Raw genomic sequence first — 17295 nt, forward strand, 5'->3', positions numbered from 1 at the left:
AGGTCCCCCCCAGGACATGGTGTCTGAATGGATCGTCTCAGGGTACCTGGACTTCAGGGTTTCCATCCTGGGCGCGGGGACTCCAACCTACCCTTCTCTGAACCTGGCAGAGCTTCAGAGCACCCTGCCAGGTGGGGCTACACTCCAAAACCGGACGGAAGCCTGGAGTGAAGGGGTGGGGTCGCTCTGCCAAAGCCCGGTGCCCCCGCTCACACCGAGCCTGCTGGGCCCCCGAAGGATCGAACCCACTGACTGCTGGCGAACCCAGCTGTCCCTCCGTGAAGCCAGGAGCAGAGACGCTAGGACCAGACCACTACCCTGGTTACACTGTGAACTGATCGACTGCCCCTCCCCAGTGCCTCCCCCAGGCGGCAGTCGCTTTCTTGCCTGCGTACCAGGGGCCTGAGCCTGCTTCTGGTGATGGCAGTGCTCCTTCTCCTGAGCGAGTGCAGGATTGGGCCCAGGGTGACTAGGGGGTCATTCTGGGAGGGCTCCCGTCATGTGTGTCCCTCCCACCCCCTCGGCACCCACCTCCAGCTCGGCGATGATCCGGTCCTCCTCGTCGTCGTCCTTGATGGCGGAGGCGATGATGGGTGGGGTGGACGCGGGCCTGGTGACCTCTGACACCGTCCGCCTGAGCTTTACCTGGGGCTTCTGGGGCTCCAGCTCCTCCGACTCTGCCTTCTGCAAGGGCGAGAGGGGGCGGGGGATCATCCCTGGGCGTCTGGGGCCGGCCGGGGCTCCCCGTTCCCCGCCCCCACCCCAGGGAGCCCGCCCCGTACCTTCATGAAGCTGGAGTCCTTCTTGCTGGTGACGATCACCTCGCCGGTGCGGGTGGTGGTCAGCCCATGGGAGGAAGGGAAGCTCCGGCGAGGAGGGGGGGGGAGGCGGCGATTTTGAGGGCTTCTCGGTCCGATACCTGGGAACTGTCAGCTCGTCTGGGGAAACAACTGGGCCGTTAGAGGCAAGGCCCGGCTCTTCCCCGATTCACGCCGCCCTCCAAGCCAGGGACTCTCCTACGGTCGAGCGGGGCACAGCAGAATCCCCAGGGGTCCACAGCTCAGGCAGGTGTGGGGCAGCCCAGCCTGGGGGGGTTCCTCCACTTGTGAATGTGCTGGTGCAATAAGGAAGGACGTGAGCTCTTTGGGGCGTGGGCGTGATGGGAACACCCCTGTGGCTTTTGCAACAGGGCAGCGGCTTACGTAGGAGACATGGATTGCGTCTGGCTCGGAGGTCCTGGCTGCTGACCCCTTTTGGGTCGGGTTACAGGGCCCAGCGGATGGTCGGCCACACAACCGGCCCTGCGGAGCCCGAGAGGCAGACGTGCCTAGGGCTGGGCTAGCCATGGATCAGGGATCACGGGACCAATCCTGCGAGGTGCTGAACGCCCTCCGCAACCTGAGAGGGTGCTCAGAACCTTGCAGGAACGGGGCCTTGGGTGCATCAGTAGAGCACCATGAGCTCAAAAATTCAGTCTACATTACAGGCAGTGGACAGAAATGCAGCAGTTCCCACACCTGGTGCAAAGCCCTTCCAGTAAGGACCCATTGGTTAAGGTAGCAGGGAAACCCTCCAAAGCCGCATTCAAGCCCCCGTGATGCCAACACAGCTGAGTTTCTAGGCTCAGCCGTGTTTCCTGCACGGAGCACGGGGGAGCAGCGCGGCGCTCAGAGCAGGTCCCGCTCGCAGCTTGGAAGAGCTGCCAGGGGCTGGTCTGAATCGCAGATGGTCCTAGCAGGCCACATTGGGAGGGAGAGCGTCTTGCACTTCCCAGGCTGGCCAAGAGAGGGCGCTGCAGCCTCAGCCATCCTTATAGATCTGATAATGCTGTGTGTGTGTGTGTGTGTGTGTGTGTGTGTGTGTGTGTGTGTGTGTGTGTGTGTGTGTGTGTGTGTGTGTGTGTGTGTGTGCGCGCCATCGTTATAGATCTGCTAATGCTGTGCGTGCGTGTGTGTGTGTGTGTGTAAGTAACACCAGCCCTGCAGGGGTACACTACCTGTCCCCATGCTCATGTCCCCCTCAATGGCCGAATTCGCCTGAAGGGGATAGGTTCAGAGCTAGCATCCCGCAGGAATCAACGCACCAGCTGGGTATGAGCAGAATCCCTAGGCTGCACGATCCTCCCAGGGCAGGCGTCCTGACGCCCAACTACACCCCCCTCCTTGCCGAGAGCCGGGAATGGAACCCAGGAGTCCTGGCTCCCGGCCCCCCCTGCTCTAACCTCACTTGACCCCACACCCCTCCCAGAGCCTGGTATAGAACCCAGGAGTCCTGACTCAATGGGGGTAGCAGAGAAGCTGAAGAGGGGTGCGGTCTGGGGGCGCGACTTGGGAGGGCACCTTCAGAGCTGAGGCAGGGAAGCATTACGAAGGGCACCTCTGGTTTTTGACCACCCTTCCCCCGCTCCGCCCTGCCCCCTACCTGAGCCCCTGCGGCCGTTGGGGTCGATTTTGGCGGTGGCTTTCTGTGTGTGCTGCGGCTTGGAGGGCTTGTGCTCCGGCGTGGAGGCGGCGCTGCCGGTGGCCTGCTTGTGCTTGGCGGCAAACTCCAGATCGGGGATGGCCTTCATGAGCTCAGCCTGGGTCTCCTCCAGGAGGCGGTTAATGTCCTTGGCGCTGTACTGGGTCAGCGCTGCCCTCTTCTCCTCCCAGTCCCGCTCGGCGGCCTGCCGGCAGAAAGCAGAGCTCACTGCGGCTTGCATGGGGGGCCGGGCCGGGGGAGCCTTCCCCGTCCCAGGGAACATGTGGCACCTGGACGAGGATCTGGGGCACTCAGCTCCACCCCAGCTGCACAGAAGCCTGGGGTACAGACTGGGAGGCTCTGGGAGGGACCCTGGGAATAGCTGTTCCAAAGGGTCTGAGTCATTAGAGGGTTTCATACAGTCTGTGGCCAGAAGGGACCAGCTAGGCCAGCAGTTCTCAAGCTTGGGTCGGGACCCTGTTTTAATGGGGTCACCAGGGCTGGCTTAGACTTCCTGGAACCTGGGGCCAAAGCCCCGGGGCAGTGGGGCTTGGGCGTGTTCAGGCTTCAGTCCCCCCTCCTGGGGTCCTGTCATAATTTTTGTTGTCAGAAGAGGGTCGCGGTGCAATGAAATTTGAGAACTCCTAACCTAGGCTGACCCCTGTATAGCATGGGCCAGAAAACCTCCCACACACGTCCCTGTATTAAGCCCCAAAACTAGTTAGACCAAAGGATTTCAGATCCCAGGAGACTGTGAGCCACAGGCAGGGACCGGGAGAGAGAGAGGGGCCACGCAGGCCCCAGGCCTCGGCGCCGGCTGGAAATCAGTGAGATCCATCTCGATGATGCCAGCAGGTGACCCTGCCTGCAGAGGAAGGGTCCCTGCCACCTGGATCATCCTCACACCCGCTCCTGTGAGCTGGGGAAATCATTGCTGGGGAAACTGAGGCATGAAGAGGGGAAAGCAATTTGCCCAAGGTGACAATGAGTCAGTGGCCAAGGTGAGGATGGCACCTCGGAGTCCTGATTCCTTGTCCACTTTTCTCTGCTCACACTCCCCTCCTCTAGCTGGAATAGAGCCCAGGAGTCCTGACGCCCAGCCCTGCCTGCTCTAACCACGAGCCCTCACTTCTGTCTCTGAGCTGGGGACAGAACCCAGAAGTCTTGATTCCCTGGCCTCCCCTTGCTCCAACCTCTAGGTCTCCTTATAAATAGACTTCAGGACTAAAGATTTAACCCAGCACTGCCCGGCTTTTCCAAACCAATTTCAAAAGGATCAAGAGGCCCCAATCAATACTCCAGGGCAGATTCTCTCCCAGCGGATTCTCTTTTGGCTCACGCTGAGCCATCTCATGTCAGAGCAGCCCCCAGGCTGCTCTATCCTGTGCAGGCAGCCAGCATGGGAGTTACTGAGCAGCAGAGAAGACAACAGCTGCTTGAGTGGGGAATGTTGATAGGTGGGGAGATGGCGCCCCCTACAGCATACACCGCAGAGTGACAGGGCTGATTCAAATCCTGCAGTGTAAAAATCCTGGAGCACTTTATTCTCAGTTCCTAACAGGGTTGGCCTGCAGGCCTGGGCTCGAACCTCTCCTGGGTGTGCGACAGGCCAGACAACACCGCAGGAGCACCAGGCTCTCCCCCGACCCCAGCGCTCACCTCTACGGACACGGCCTTGTCCGCACTCCTCCTGCCAGGCGTCTCAGGGCCCGTCTGGGTCTTGGCCGGCACCATCTCCAGAGCCCGGGAGGGGTTATTGCTCTTGGGGGGTTGGGGGCCGCTCTGCCCGAAGCCCGGCGTGCCCAGGGTATCTGTGGAGGCGGTCAGGTCATGGAGGTTCATCGGGGGGCTGGTGGGGACCTCGAAATCCAGACCCTTGCTGAAATCGGTCTCTGATGCCACCTTCTTCGGGGACTGGCTCAGGTTGTTGGATGGAGCCCACATGCTCTCATCCACTTGCCTGCCAATGGAACAGAGTTCAGAGGTCCCCATGGGGGGCTGAGGAGGTGGGGGGCTGGGATGGGGGTGGGGGCAACGCAGCCAGGAAGTGCTGTCACCTGTTGCCAAACATATTTTCAACCACATCGAATGGTTCCATGTGGGTCGATATGTTTATCAACAACCACCAAATAATGGAACCTTTTCAGTTTTCAGAACAAACAAACTTTTCTTTTTTTTTTAAACCAGAAAGGGTTTTTCAACCCCCTCCCCTCCCCATTCTGCTGTTGGGTTTGGGATTTTTTTGGTCAAACGCACATAAAAAATGTCACAATTCAAAACTCAATTGAAATTTCCCACCAGGACTAAATCGTCCTTTCCCAGGCAGCATTAATGATCATCGTTTGTTTTTCAGTAATTACTGGCGTGCCTAGAGGGTGTAATGAGCACCCGTCGTGTTAGGTGCGGTACAAACCCAGAACAAAAAGGCAGCCCCTGCCCCAACGAGCTTCCACTTGAAGATGAAAGACAACAGGGCAGATAGAGACAGACAGACAGATGGGGCAGCTCAAGGGACCTGTGAGATTATTCTGATCGGTGCACGGAGAGACACCAGGTATTGAGGTGCCCAAATCCCTTGGGAGGATCTGAGCCAAGCTGCCCAAGCATCGTCAGGCGCAGGCTTCAGGGCAGAGGACAAAGAGCGGCTGTGGGCATGGTTATGGAGAGCACCTCCCATGCCCGAGAGAGCAGGAAGGGGCTGGCTGGGAAATTTGACAAAGGGGTGACTGAGAATGGGATCATTGGTGGAGCGGAGAGAGGAACCAGACCCCTCCCTCTGCCCCAGCAGGGATCATGGCCCAGGGAGCCGGGACCTGCCCTGGGGTGGGGTAGCAGGACTCCCCTGTGGATCCTGGCTGGAAGGGCACACCAGGATCTGGGCCCAGCGAGCCAGGACCCACCCTGGGGTGGGGTAGCAGGACTCCCGTGGATCCAGGCTGGGAGTAGCTCACCTGCGGATCTGGGCGAGGGTGTCTGTCACGGTCTTGCAGCGCTTCAGCAGGCCGTCCAGCCGGTGCGGCTCCTCCTTGAGGAACTTCACGGCCTCCACCTCCACCCGCAGCACCACTCGCATCTTGCTCTGCAGGCTGGGGAAGTGAGCTGGCGGGAGAGGAGTAGGGTCAGAGCAGGCCCAGCCCTCCCCGCTGCATGGGAACGCAAAGCCCTGCACCCACAGACACATCCGGCTCTGCCTTGCCCACATCTGCCTGGCACAGCTGGGAGGAGGCGGCTGGGAGAACGTAGGGGAAAACACTCCTCCCCGTCCGTCCTAGGAGAAAAGCTCCATGATTGTAAGGGGCAGCTCATGGGCACTCCCTGTGTAGGCAGAGCCACTACAACCCCTGCCTCGGGCACACCCCGCCACGCACACGATGCAGGGCCAGAGCACCCTCTGCCTACTCACGCAGGGTTACCGTACGTCCGGCTTTCCCTGAACGCGACCTCTTTTCTGGCCCTCCAATCTCCATCCTGGTGGATTTCTGACATAGGGACAAATGTCTGTCATTTTTCCTCTCTTGTCCTTTTCCCCTCGCCTTCAGAGCTGGGCAGCTGGCGAGCAACGGCTGCTGACCGGGCACCCAGCTCTGAAGGCCATTCCGCAGGAGTAAGGGGGGCCTGGGATAGTATTGCCACAGAAACTGTACCCCCTGCCTTCCCCTGGCAGTGTCCTCTCTTCGGGACCTTGAAATACGGTAACCCCGTACTCACAGAAACACCTAGAGAGGCGACACTACCAGCATTTCTGGGTCTAGCACTTCCTTGCTGCCTCCTCTCTCTGCGGCTCTGAGTTTTCTCCTGCTTCCCACACCCCCATCCTGACCCAGCCAAACCCCCATCAGCCACACGGTTCAGTGTCTTGGGCAGCCTTCACCGGCTGGGAGGAGGCTCCTGCTGTTTGTTACGTTCACTCTGAGAACAGGGCAGCGGTTACACCCCCTCTGCTCGCTGGGCTGTTTGTACCCTCTCTTTCTCGTTGTCGGGGCTGGTCAGGGCTGTCACTGCTTTTGGGGTGATGGGCGGAGCTAGTGGTAGGGGCTGGGTCAAACCTGGTTGAAAGTGGGGCAGCGGTAACGTCTTACCTGCCCTTGTGGCAGGGAGGCACCTGCCATGGGCATGGAGAGCCTTGACCAAGGATGTGCAGCGAGTCAGTGGCAGGGCCAGGATTAGACCTCAGGGGGCTCCTGGATTCCAGCCTTGTGCTCCACCCATTCACTCTGGCTGCCGGCCACCTTCCACATCCACGTGGCAGGTGGGGTGATGGGGGAGGGGCACCCTCCCTGGTTGATCTAAAGGCCAGACCAAGCCCAGCCCCCTGTCCGCTGGCTGTCCAATCCCATGCCCTCCCATCGCTCCCATGCCCTCCCATCACTCCCATGCCCTCCCATGCCCTCCCATCGCTCCCATGCCCTCCCATCACTCCCATGCCCTCCCCTGCCCTCGGCAGCTCTTAACACACCTATGCTTAGCAGCTGGCTTGGCTCCGGGAGCACAAACTCTGCCACGTTCAATGGAGGTTTTGCTAAAGGAGGGGAAGGGGACTCCAGCCCAGAGATGGGCCATGGCAGGGGGTGGGGAAAGCTGAGCGCAGGCCCCTGGGGGCAGGGGAGGCCTAGGCAGAGCCACAAGTGCCGTGAGCTGTCAGATCCACTCAGGCAGCGTCTCCGGCACTCACTCTGACAGCTAGCAGCGCAAACCGAGACCCAGCCACGCAGGCAGTCACGTGGGAGAGCCGCAAACATACCAGCAGGCGTGCAGTCACACCAACACAAAGGCAACACACAACCCAGACACGTGCAACCAGCCCGCAGCCCAAATACATGCAAACCTGCAACCCAGAGATGTGCAAAATGAATATATGCAAACACTTGCAAGTATGCGGGAAACTTGCAAGCGCGCGCGCACACACACACACACACACACACAGAGCTCACACAACCCAAATACATACAAACTCACAGGTAAACATACGATACAAGCATGTGAACACATCAATGCAGGGGGGAGACACTCACAAACCCAGACATGCAAATACACATACAACCCAGACACATACAACTCCCAAACACATGACTCACGCAGCCAAACTTACATACCTGGTAACCATCTGGTTCACACATCTGACATATGCAATCTTCCACAGACAACAAACCAAACACAATGTGTGGGCAATTCCAGGTTCACGTCTGCCAGCTCCAAACCACAAGCCAACCCCACAATAAAATCAAAGGTCCAAACACCTTCAGGGTGAAGCTTTGAAAGCTGCCTAAGGGGATTGGATGCCTGGTTCTCATTGGTTCTGCTGTACATGTGGACACAGAAACACCTGTAATTGTCGGCACATATGCCCCCAGGCACAGCCTCCTACATAAACTAAAACAACCAGTGCACCTGCAAACGCACACACAAACCATCCTGAATATGGATCTCGGCACACACAAATCTCCACGGCTGCCCCGAACCCATCTCCACACAATCGCAGAAATGGAGGGCAGGAAGCAACCCTGAGCCGTCATCAAGCTAGCCCCTGCCCCCGGCGCTGAGGACCAGGCAAACCTAGGCCATCCCTGACGGGTGCAATTGAATGCACTTGGATAGCATTCAGGAGTGCAAGCTAATCCTGCCCATGATCCTACCAGCCCCCAGACCTACGCATTCCTGGGACCGCCCCCTGGCCCTCTCCTCCTGCCGGCCCCCTCTTACCCTTCAGTTCGGTCAGCGTCTCCCCCAGCTGTTTCAGCACCACGGCCTTCTCCTCCAGCTCCTGCACGGGGACGAGCCGGTGATTGTCCTTCTGGATCTTCTCCACCGACTTCTCCAGGTCACTGGAAGCACAGTGTGCAAATGTCACTCCCCCGTCCTCCGGGCCGGGCCAGGGCGAGGAGGAGCTGGGGGAAGGGGAGCAGCTGGGCTGGATCGGTGAGAGCAGGCAGGGCCCCCGGGGCACGCACGCACAACTGGCAGCTCAGGCCCCAGGCTGTGCCCGTTGGGCTGTTAGCAGCTCTGGTACCTATTCAGGATCAGGCACCGGCACGCAGCCCGACCGGGGGCCCCTCCGAACTGGCCAACTGGTGCTATGGCCAATTTATGCCAGCTGGGAGCTGGCCACACAGACTTTAATTCCCAGAGCTGTTCCCAGGCCCACTCGGAGAAGGCAGAGCCACAGGCAGAGTCAGGGACAGGCCCTGGGCGCTCCCCACTCCAGGGACGGATTCCAATCCTGCCCTCACTTTAACTGCTGGGTGATTAGCTCTTCCTCATTCAGGTAGCGGAGCCGCTCCTCCTCCACCAGGCTGCGCTGGCGCTGCAGGGGGTCCTCCTGCTTACGCATGGTGTCCGTCACCCGCACGCTGATCTCCGTCTCCGTCCGCCGCAGCATCGTCTTCACCGTCTCCTGGTTCTGCAGCTGTGAGGTCAGAGAGGTGGGGTGGGGGGACAGAGAAGGGACGGGAGGGCGTGAACTGGGGATACTTCAGGGAGCACGAGGAAATGGAAAAGCCGACCAATTCTGTCCTCCCCCGCAATACAGATCCGAACACCTAGAATGGCAATGCAGGGCAGGGGGAGCCAGGACTCCTGGGTTCTATTCCCAGTTCTAGCCGGGAGTGTGATCTAGTGGTTGGAGCAAGGCACGGGAAGCCAGGACCCCAGCTCAGCAAGGGAGTCTTTTCTAGCAGAACAGGAGACAGGGAGCTCCCGTTTGCACATAGGAGGGCAAAGGGTGGGAGGGATTCAAGGCTGGCTGGGAACCTGGAGGGCTGCCACCCAGCAGCCAAGTGCCCTGCCAGCGCAAACTGGGGACAAGGGGGGATTCCCCAGGGCCATGCGTGTGAAGTGCTGACCCCCTCTCTGGGGATAACATGAGGCTGTCATTGCACGGGGGAGAACGTGGTGGTGGCACTAGGAGGGACAAGTCGATTACACATTAGCCTCCCAGCATGACAGGTGAGTGCACCTCAGCCCTAGCACACACATTGTGGGGCTCACCGGGGATCCCCATTTCCTCTGTCCCACTGGAGAGCAACCAACCACCCTTCATCAGGACAACCAGGCTGGCTCTTGTGTTCACCCGCAGGTCAGCTTGAAAATCAAACAGCTGGCAAAGATGGTTCTCCAATCCCCGCACTCTGCGTGCTTTCCCCGGGCAAAGCCACTGGGCGCAGCCCCTCTGGTTCACCTGGCAATCCTGGCTGTGGCAGAGTCTGCCAAGGAGGGTCAGGGAGAGACAGACACAGGGGTGGGTGGGTGTGGCACAGGCTGGACTTTGATCTCTGATGTATTTCCCAGGAATCTGGCCGATTGACGGAAGGAGTCGGGCTCTGGGAGGGCGTCAGCCGTTCTCCATTCCACCCGACTGGACCGCTTCCCCCTCCCCCATCTCTGCAGTGCCAGCCGGACCTCTGCTCCTCCCAAATCTGTCACTGGTAATTAGCTTTGGCGCTAGACAAGGCCAAGAAAAGCTGGGCCTGACCACCAAGATCCCTGGCTCCTGACGGGGAGCTGCCATCTGCCTGGCCGTCCAGTGCCAGGGCAAGCACCACTCAGCAGGAAGGGTGGGATTCTGGTGCAAGCTGCAGGTGGGGGTACGAGCTAGCAGGGAGAGAGGAGGGAGATTGGGGGGCCCGGCTGTGGATGTGGGGGAATGCTGCTCTGCTACCCCGGATCTTAACTGGACACAGAACAGCCAATCCCCCCTTGCCAACCAACGCTCCTTTGGCTTGCTCCAGGCCAAGAAGCTGCTGAGTCCAAGCCCTGAGCAGCAGGACAGCGGGCTCAGAGCTGGTGAACGAGCTGCAGCGCTTTCTGCCCCCGCAGGGGCTATTGCCACGGGACGGCTCTTTGGTGGCCCATGGGCGTTGGCGGGTCTCAGGCGGGTTCTCGTATCGCCAGCACCACAGGCGCTAGATGGTGGTTTCAGACAAGAGGCAGAGGATACAATGACACATGGAGGACAAGCTGCCTCCTTAGGGTCTGTCTACACTGTGACAAAGGGGTGTTCTTAGACCAGTGCAGACACAGCAGCGTGAGTGATGGGGGAGCCTGGGGTTAAAGCCAAGTGGCTGGATCTTCACTGCTATTTGAACCCGGGTTAAGACCACACTTTGTTCTGCAGCGTAGGCCTGACTCCGGGAATCCTTTTGCAGACTGGGCCATTTCTGCCTGCAGGTGACCTTCCCCACCCCCTGCCACTGGGGCCAGGAGCTCTGTGCTAGGAGGCAAGGCCCGACTCTCCTGGCCCTGAGCTGCACATGCCCCGATGAGAGCTGGCGGGCATGCTCCTGGACGGCGCCCTGGGCTGGCGCTCCTCACCTGCAGCTTCTTCAGCTGCTGCAGCTGGTTGCGGAGGTCGCTGGCGTTCTGCTGCAGGTCGTGGAGGTGCAGCTGCATGTGCAGGCGGCTGATGGCAGTCGGCTGCCCGGCCGGGGTGCTGGTGGCAGAGGAGTGCGAAGGGGCAGGGATCGGAGTCCCTGTGCAGCTCCGGCTGGCGGCTGAGAGCAGGAACAGAGCAGGACAGCCAATGCGGTGCTAAGTCTGGGGGAGGCTCCCATCCCTTCTCCCTCGTTCTCTGCCCCCTCTCCTCCCCTCTCTAGACACACATGGTGCTTGCAGTCTGGAGGGGAGACCCTACATAAACATAAGGCACCTCCCCTTGGTCTCCGTTTCACAGCCCACCGGTCCCCCCCAGCAAGAGACACCCCATGCCATGGCTGGGTCTGCAAATCTGGTTCTCCCACCTTCCACAGAACCCACTTCCTGGCCCGGTCCTGCGGCTAAACCCAGCCCTGTTTCTGCCTAAAGGCAGGTGAGTTTAGTGCCCAGAATTGTACTGAGACCAGGCAGCAAGAAACCAGCTGCCCAAGAGCCCCTGGAAACAGAATAAATCATCTGGGTGCTCCCAGTGTGGGCAAGGAGGGGATTTTAGAGCACCGAGCGAGGAATGCACTGCTGTGCGTGGGGCCGCGCTGGTGGGGCAGGCGCTGCTGTGCATGGGGCCAGGCTGGTGAGGAAGGAGCTGCTGCGTGGGAGTGGAGCTGGGATGGTGGGGGAGAAACTCCTGCATGGGGGTGGGACCGGGCCGGTGGGGGAGGACCTGCTGTGTGGGGTGGGGATGGGCCACTGGGGAGGAGCTGTGTGTGGGGGTGGGGCCAGGCCGGTGTGGGAGGAGCTGCTGTGTGGGGTGGGATGGGCTGGTGGGGGAGGAGCTGCTGTGTGGGGTGGGGCCAGGCCAGTGTGGGAGAAGCTGCAGCATGGGGGCGAGGCCAGGCCGGTGTGGGAGAAGCTGCAGCATGGGGGTGGGGCCGGGCTGGTGGGGGAGGACCTGCAGTGTGGGGTGGGGATGGGCCGGTGGGGGAGGAGCTGCTGTGTGGGGTGGGATGGGCTGGTGGGGGAGGAGCTGCTGTGTGGGGTGGGGCCAGGCCAGTGTGGGAGAAGCTGCAGCATGGGGGCGAGGCCAGGCCAGTGTGGGAGAAGCTGCAGCATGGTGGGGCCGGGCCAGTGGGGAGGACCTGCAGTGTGGGGTGGGGATGGGCCGGTGGGGGAGGAGCTGCTGGCCGGGCCAGACTTCCTGGGTCTTTCTGTGGAGCTGCTCAGCCACGTTCCTCACTGGAGAGAGGGGCAGGGGGCGGACGACGGGGACCCATCCTCAAGGGACGACGCTACCGGCCTAGGAAGGGGAGCCCTGGAGGCCCCTCCCACACACCCCTGGACCCCGAAATCCCATGCACTCCCCTCCGACCTGGGGCCAGCTACCCCAAAGGCGGCTCCCCAGCCCCCAGAGTGGGAGGACCCAGTGCACCGGCGGGGCTTGGGGCTGCGGCTCCATCACTTACATGCTGACGGGGGGGTCCCTCCGTTGGTGGTGTCCGTCTTCTCGCTGCATGGAGAGGAGGGCGGCAGGTGAGAGCGGGTTAAACATCCCCAGCCCCGGCCCAGGAGAGCTGGCAAAGGTGGGAGGTCACCAAGCTAAGCCACGAGTGCGGGGGGAGGTGCCCGGAGAAGGATGTTAACTGAGACGCGTTGGGGTCATGCTGCCCTCTCCTAATCTCTCCCCTCAAACAGTCCCAAAGGGAGATCTCGCCTCTCCTGTCCGAAGCTGGCCATGCTGGGGTTCCCCTGGGCCGTGAGGCCTTGAGTGGGGAGCCAGTGAGATTTACGGCCACTCTGAGGCCCCTTTGCACTGTTAGAACTGCCTGCACTGGCCTGAGTGTCCATGAGCACCAGGCCCGCTGGGTGCCACGAGCCAGTGGAACTCACTGCCACAAGAGAGCAGCCCGGATCTTAGCAGGAATGGAGTGAGTCCAGGGAGAACAAAGGCTCTCCAGAGTCGGAGAAATACACAGTGAAAGGACGGGACACCAAGCACTTTGGAAGGGCTGTCGACTCTCCTGGCTCAGAGGAAGAGGCTCGCTGGGCCAAAGCTGCCCCGAAGCGGGAATCTGGAACCTTGCTCAGCAGTAGCTGGTGCTGGGCCACATGGACGTGGGTGTGGTCCTTAGTACCATTCCTAAGAGCCTATCACAGGCCTGGTCCCTGGGCCCTGCTCTGCTGGTAGCCCTGGCGAGCCCAGCGGGTGCGATCGGCAGCGATGGAGCTGCCCTGGGTGACCATCCCGGGGAAGCGGCGATCAGGGCCACATTCGCAGATGGCCCATGTGTCTGGGGCGCTCTCCCCCCCCCCTCCGCCCAGAGAATTCGCCGGGGCCCGCTGGGGATGAGAGCGATGCGCTGCACCTTTTGGTTTCCTCTCGGCAGCTGCATCACTGGGTGGGGCTTAAAGCCTCCAGTCCCCAAGCGCTTCCATTGAATGATGCCGCGTTCCCATAAAATAGCCCCCGGCACCCCCTGCAGGACACTGCGGGATGCAGCTCGTGGCTATTGAGATCGCCAGGAAAGGCCGGATCATGGCCAACCTGCCACCTGCCCCACGCTGGGGCAGGATCAGCAGCTTCCTGCCCCCCTTCCTTACCTGGGGGTCTCGCCGTCGGAGCCCCGGAGCAGCGCGCTCTGCACCAGCCCCGTCAGGCTGGCAATCTGCTTCTCCATGGCTTCCATCCGCTCCCTTTGGGGGGCAAAGGAGCTGTGTTAGATCCGGGCTCCGGCAGACAGACCCTCCAGGGCCGGGTGTCCGTAGGGGAGGCCAAGGGCCTATGGACCCCAGGGTCCTGGCCTTGCCCAGGAGAATGCCCCATCTGGATTCACACCCCAGGTGCTCGAACCCTGTTGGAGTCTCAGGGCCAGACCTTTGTCTGGTGTAGATCAGTGGAGCTCCCTTGAGGTCAATTCCCTCCCCACGTCCATTCGCGCCGGCTGGGATCCGACTCTCCATCTCTCTCTCTCTGCTCCAGCCTCCCACCCCCATCCCTGGCAGTAGAGACCGGGCAATATTTAACGAGGGATCCCAACCCTCAGTCTCTCCCTGGGGCCTTGTCCTTCTTTGAGCCTCGTCCTCCCCTATTGGGGCCCTGGGCGGCCTGTGAATAATGAGTCCATCTGAGGTCCTGGTGCAGGCGCTTGCAGATACAGCAGCCCGTGATGGGACAGCGCTGCTAATTCCGCTGCCCTTTGCTGTCCGCCTCCATCCTCCCCCATCTCTCTCCCCCGCGACAGATCCCGAAGGGCTCCCCCCACCCTCCCCTGGCATCCCAGCTCATGGCCCTGGGAACAACAAATGAGACCATCATTGCTTGGGAGATGAAGAGACAGGCGCAGAGAGATGAAAGGCAAGATAATGGCTTATTTCCATACCAGCTACCTGCTTGAATGCAGCTCTCCCGTTCCAATGGGGGCTCCGGCTTTTTATACACAGGCTGGGGAAGACAGAATCTCTCCCTTTTGTGTGGGGCCCCTCGTTTGATAAGCTGGGATAGGGACAGGCTGCCAGGGAAACTGAGGCACAGAGTGATAAGGGGCCAGGATTCCAATGGGGTATGTCTGCATGGCCACTGACTCACGTCAGCATGCTGCAAAGAGCTGGATGGACGTCCCAGCAGGACTGCCCAGCTTGCTCCCACCTATGCAGAGCCGTGAGTGCAGACACGGCCATCGGCGTCACAATGGGGGCTGAGTGGCAGCAAAGCTCCAGCTCAGAGTGACACAGGGCGCCCGTGAAAAGCCAGGCACTGAACTTGGGTCTACCTGAATCCAAGCCCAGAGCCTTATTCACCAGACCATCCTCCCTCCTCGTCATCCCACTGAAGTTTTTCTCTACCAAGTGGCACCAAGAGGTGACCCAGACCCCAGATTCCCCCACCTCCACAACCTGCCTGATGCATTAGCCAAGGTCCGGTAGCAGGAAAGAGTTAAGAAAAAGAACTCAGGAGTCCTGAGGCCCAATCCACAGCTCAAACCACTAAACTCTGCTGCCTTCTGTATTGCTGGATCATACTCTAGTGCTCAGAGCCAGTTACTGCATCTAATTCCCGTCTCTGCCACTGCTGTACGACTGTCTCCTCTCTGTGACTCCATTTCCCCATCTGACTGACACAGCAAACCCAGGAGTCAGTCTCCTAGTCCCATCGCTGCTGGGAAGCTGCTGATCCAAGCCCCGCTCCTTACCTTGTTTCCGTATCCTTGGCAGGCACGGGAGGGCCGAACCCTGACAGGGGTCGATCCCCGGGGCCTGGGAAGAGTTCGGGGGGCCCCGAGGAGCTGGGGTTACGGGGCTTGCTGACGGGGCTCTCCATGAAGACAGAGGAGCAGGAGTCTTTGCGGAAGGACTGGCGGACAGGCGAGGACCTGCTGGGCGGTCCCGAGTAGGGACTGTGAGGGCTCTGTCCCTGCTGGACATCCACCAGCCGGCCGTCAGCCATCTTCTGCGGGGAGGACGGGGGCATGCGGAAGCCGAGGCTGGGCCCGTAGCCGTCGCTGTAGATCTGGGCGTTGGGCTTGTACAGGCTGTCCTCCAGCTCCGTTTGCAGGGCGGCAGCTGAGTAGGTGCTGAGGGAGCGGACCGAGCCCCGTTTGTACAGCCCCCCGGCGTAGGCGAAGGGGTCGCCCATGCCGGCCAGGGACTGCGTGGAGGTGATGCTGAGCCGCCCCTCGTGCACCATGCCGTAGGGGTCGGCGTACAGCCCCTCGTTCTTCACCAGCACCATGTTCTTGCTGGCCAGGTCTTCATCCGGCTTGACGTCCCGGCGCTCCAGGATGGCGCTGGGGCTGGGCGAGACGCCCGGGGCGGGTGGCAGGTTGGAGAGGCGCTCGCCGTGATGCACAGGGCTGCCGGCATAGGAGGGCGGGCGCCCGCCGCTGTAGGACATACGGGAGCGGGATGGGGAGGAAGACTGGAGCACGGGCGGAGGGGAGCCGGAGGTGAGGTGGGAAGCTGGGGACATGCTGTTCAGCCGGCGGGTGGGGGATGACTCCCTGGAGGTGTAAACCATCTCCCGCTGCAGGGAAGAGAGAAGTGCCACCGAGGCTGTAACCACTTGCCCCTCTTGTGGGGCAAGCCCCAGGCCCACCACCTGGGGCAGCCTTGCCTGGGCAGAACCCTTCCAGAGCGGGGCCCGGAGACCCGGAAAAGGGGGTTGTTGGTAGGGTCGCCGAGATGAGCTGCCTTTGTGGGTGTGCTGCACGTGCATGTGACAGTACCTCTCTCCTCCCCCGCTGTCCCCCTGTTCTCCCTGGCAACCCCCCTAGATGTGCTGGCGGCTCATAGTTCCCACACAGAGCTGCGACAGGTGATGGGGTGGTTTAGAAGGCAGGGCCTGGGAAGACAGGGATACAGGACAGGAGGGCAGGGATACCGACCCTGTCTAGCTCCCCACTCTCCGCTGCAGCCCATAGCCCAGGGTCATGTGCAAGGAAGGGTCCAAGCCTCTGTTGCCAGCTCCCGGATGGCCACGGCTTGCACCCGCTTGGCACTAGTGTAAATGGCTGCACAGGGGGCAGGGCAATGGAGAACCAGGCCTAGAGTCTGTCGTGTGGGGGTGATCTCGCATGCGCGTGCACACACACTCACTCACACGCTGCTGCTTCTCGCAAAGGCAAACTGGGATTGGAGGCTGGGGCTTAACGGAGGGAAGCCCTATGGGCGTGAGCTGCTTGTTTGTAAACATCGATGCTTTCAAACACACACACACACGCTTTCAAACACACACGCACACACACACACATGCTTTCAAACACATGCTTTCAAACACACACACACAAGCTTTCAAACACACACACATGCTTTCAAACACACGCACACGCACACACACATGCTTTCAAACACACGCATGCACACACACGCACACGCTTTCAAACACACACACACACTTTCAAACACACACGCACACACACACACTTTCAAACACACACACGCTTTCAAACACACGCGCACACATAAACACACACACTTTCAAACACACGCACACACACTTTCAAACACACACATGCACACGCACACGCTTTCAAACACACGCATGCACACACACTTTCAAACACACACACGCACACACATACACACACACACACGCACACACACGTACGTGCTGTCAGCAGAGCCAAATAATCACCCCCCCCCACACACACATTCATTTTGAAGTTAGGAGACACTGTCTCAAGGATTTGGAGCCCAGGGACGATCACACAAAGTGGGGAGGGTCAGTAGAGGCAGCAGTGGCCAGAAGGCAGATCCTGGAGTAAACCCAGAACCCCCCCCCCCCAAAATCCTGGCAGAGCCCAGTGCAAACCCAGCCCTCCCTCCCTCCCTCCTAGGATGAGACTGGAATCCTGGTGCAAACCCAACCCCTGAAGAACCAGCCCCGCTTGGCCTTCACCTTGATGCACCCGAGAAATGCAGATCAGCAGCATCCCACACGCCCTGGCAGATTGCAGCTCCCTCGCCCTCTCTCCAGGA

The 17295-nt window shown here is 60.5% G+C and overlaps 1 protein-coding gene across 1 annotated transcript in view; it reads right to left on the bottom strand.

Annotated features, from left to right (window-relative positions):
- SRCIN1 (SRC kinase signaling inhibitor 1) overlaps positions 1-17295 on the bottom strand; it is a 176938-nt gene that overhangs the window by 14887 nt on the left and 144756 nt on the right. The window contains 12 exon segments of the mRNA XM_050935301.1: positions 532-684; positions 783-884; positions 886-938; positions 2422-2665; positions 4120-4420; positions 5412-5559; positions 8161-8282; positions 8688-8863; positions 10768-10946; positions 12288-12331; positions 13423-13515; positions 15012-15841. Of these exon segments, the coding sequence (XP_050791258.1) occupies positions 532-684; positions 783-884; positions 886-938; positions 2422-2665; positions 4120-4420; positions 5412-5559; positions 8161-8282; positions 8688-8863; positions 10768-10946; positions 12288-12331; positions 13423-13515; positions 15012-15841 (2445 nt within the window).

The sequence above is a fragment of the Gopherus flavomarginatus genome, chromosome 25 (genome assembly GCF_025201925.1).
Source record: "Gopherus flavomarginatus isolate rGopFla2 chromosome 25, rGopFla2.mat.asm, whole genome shotgun sequence".
NCBI lineage: Eukaryota > Metazoa > Chordata > Testudines > Testudinidae > Gopherus > Gopherus flavomarginatus.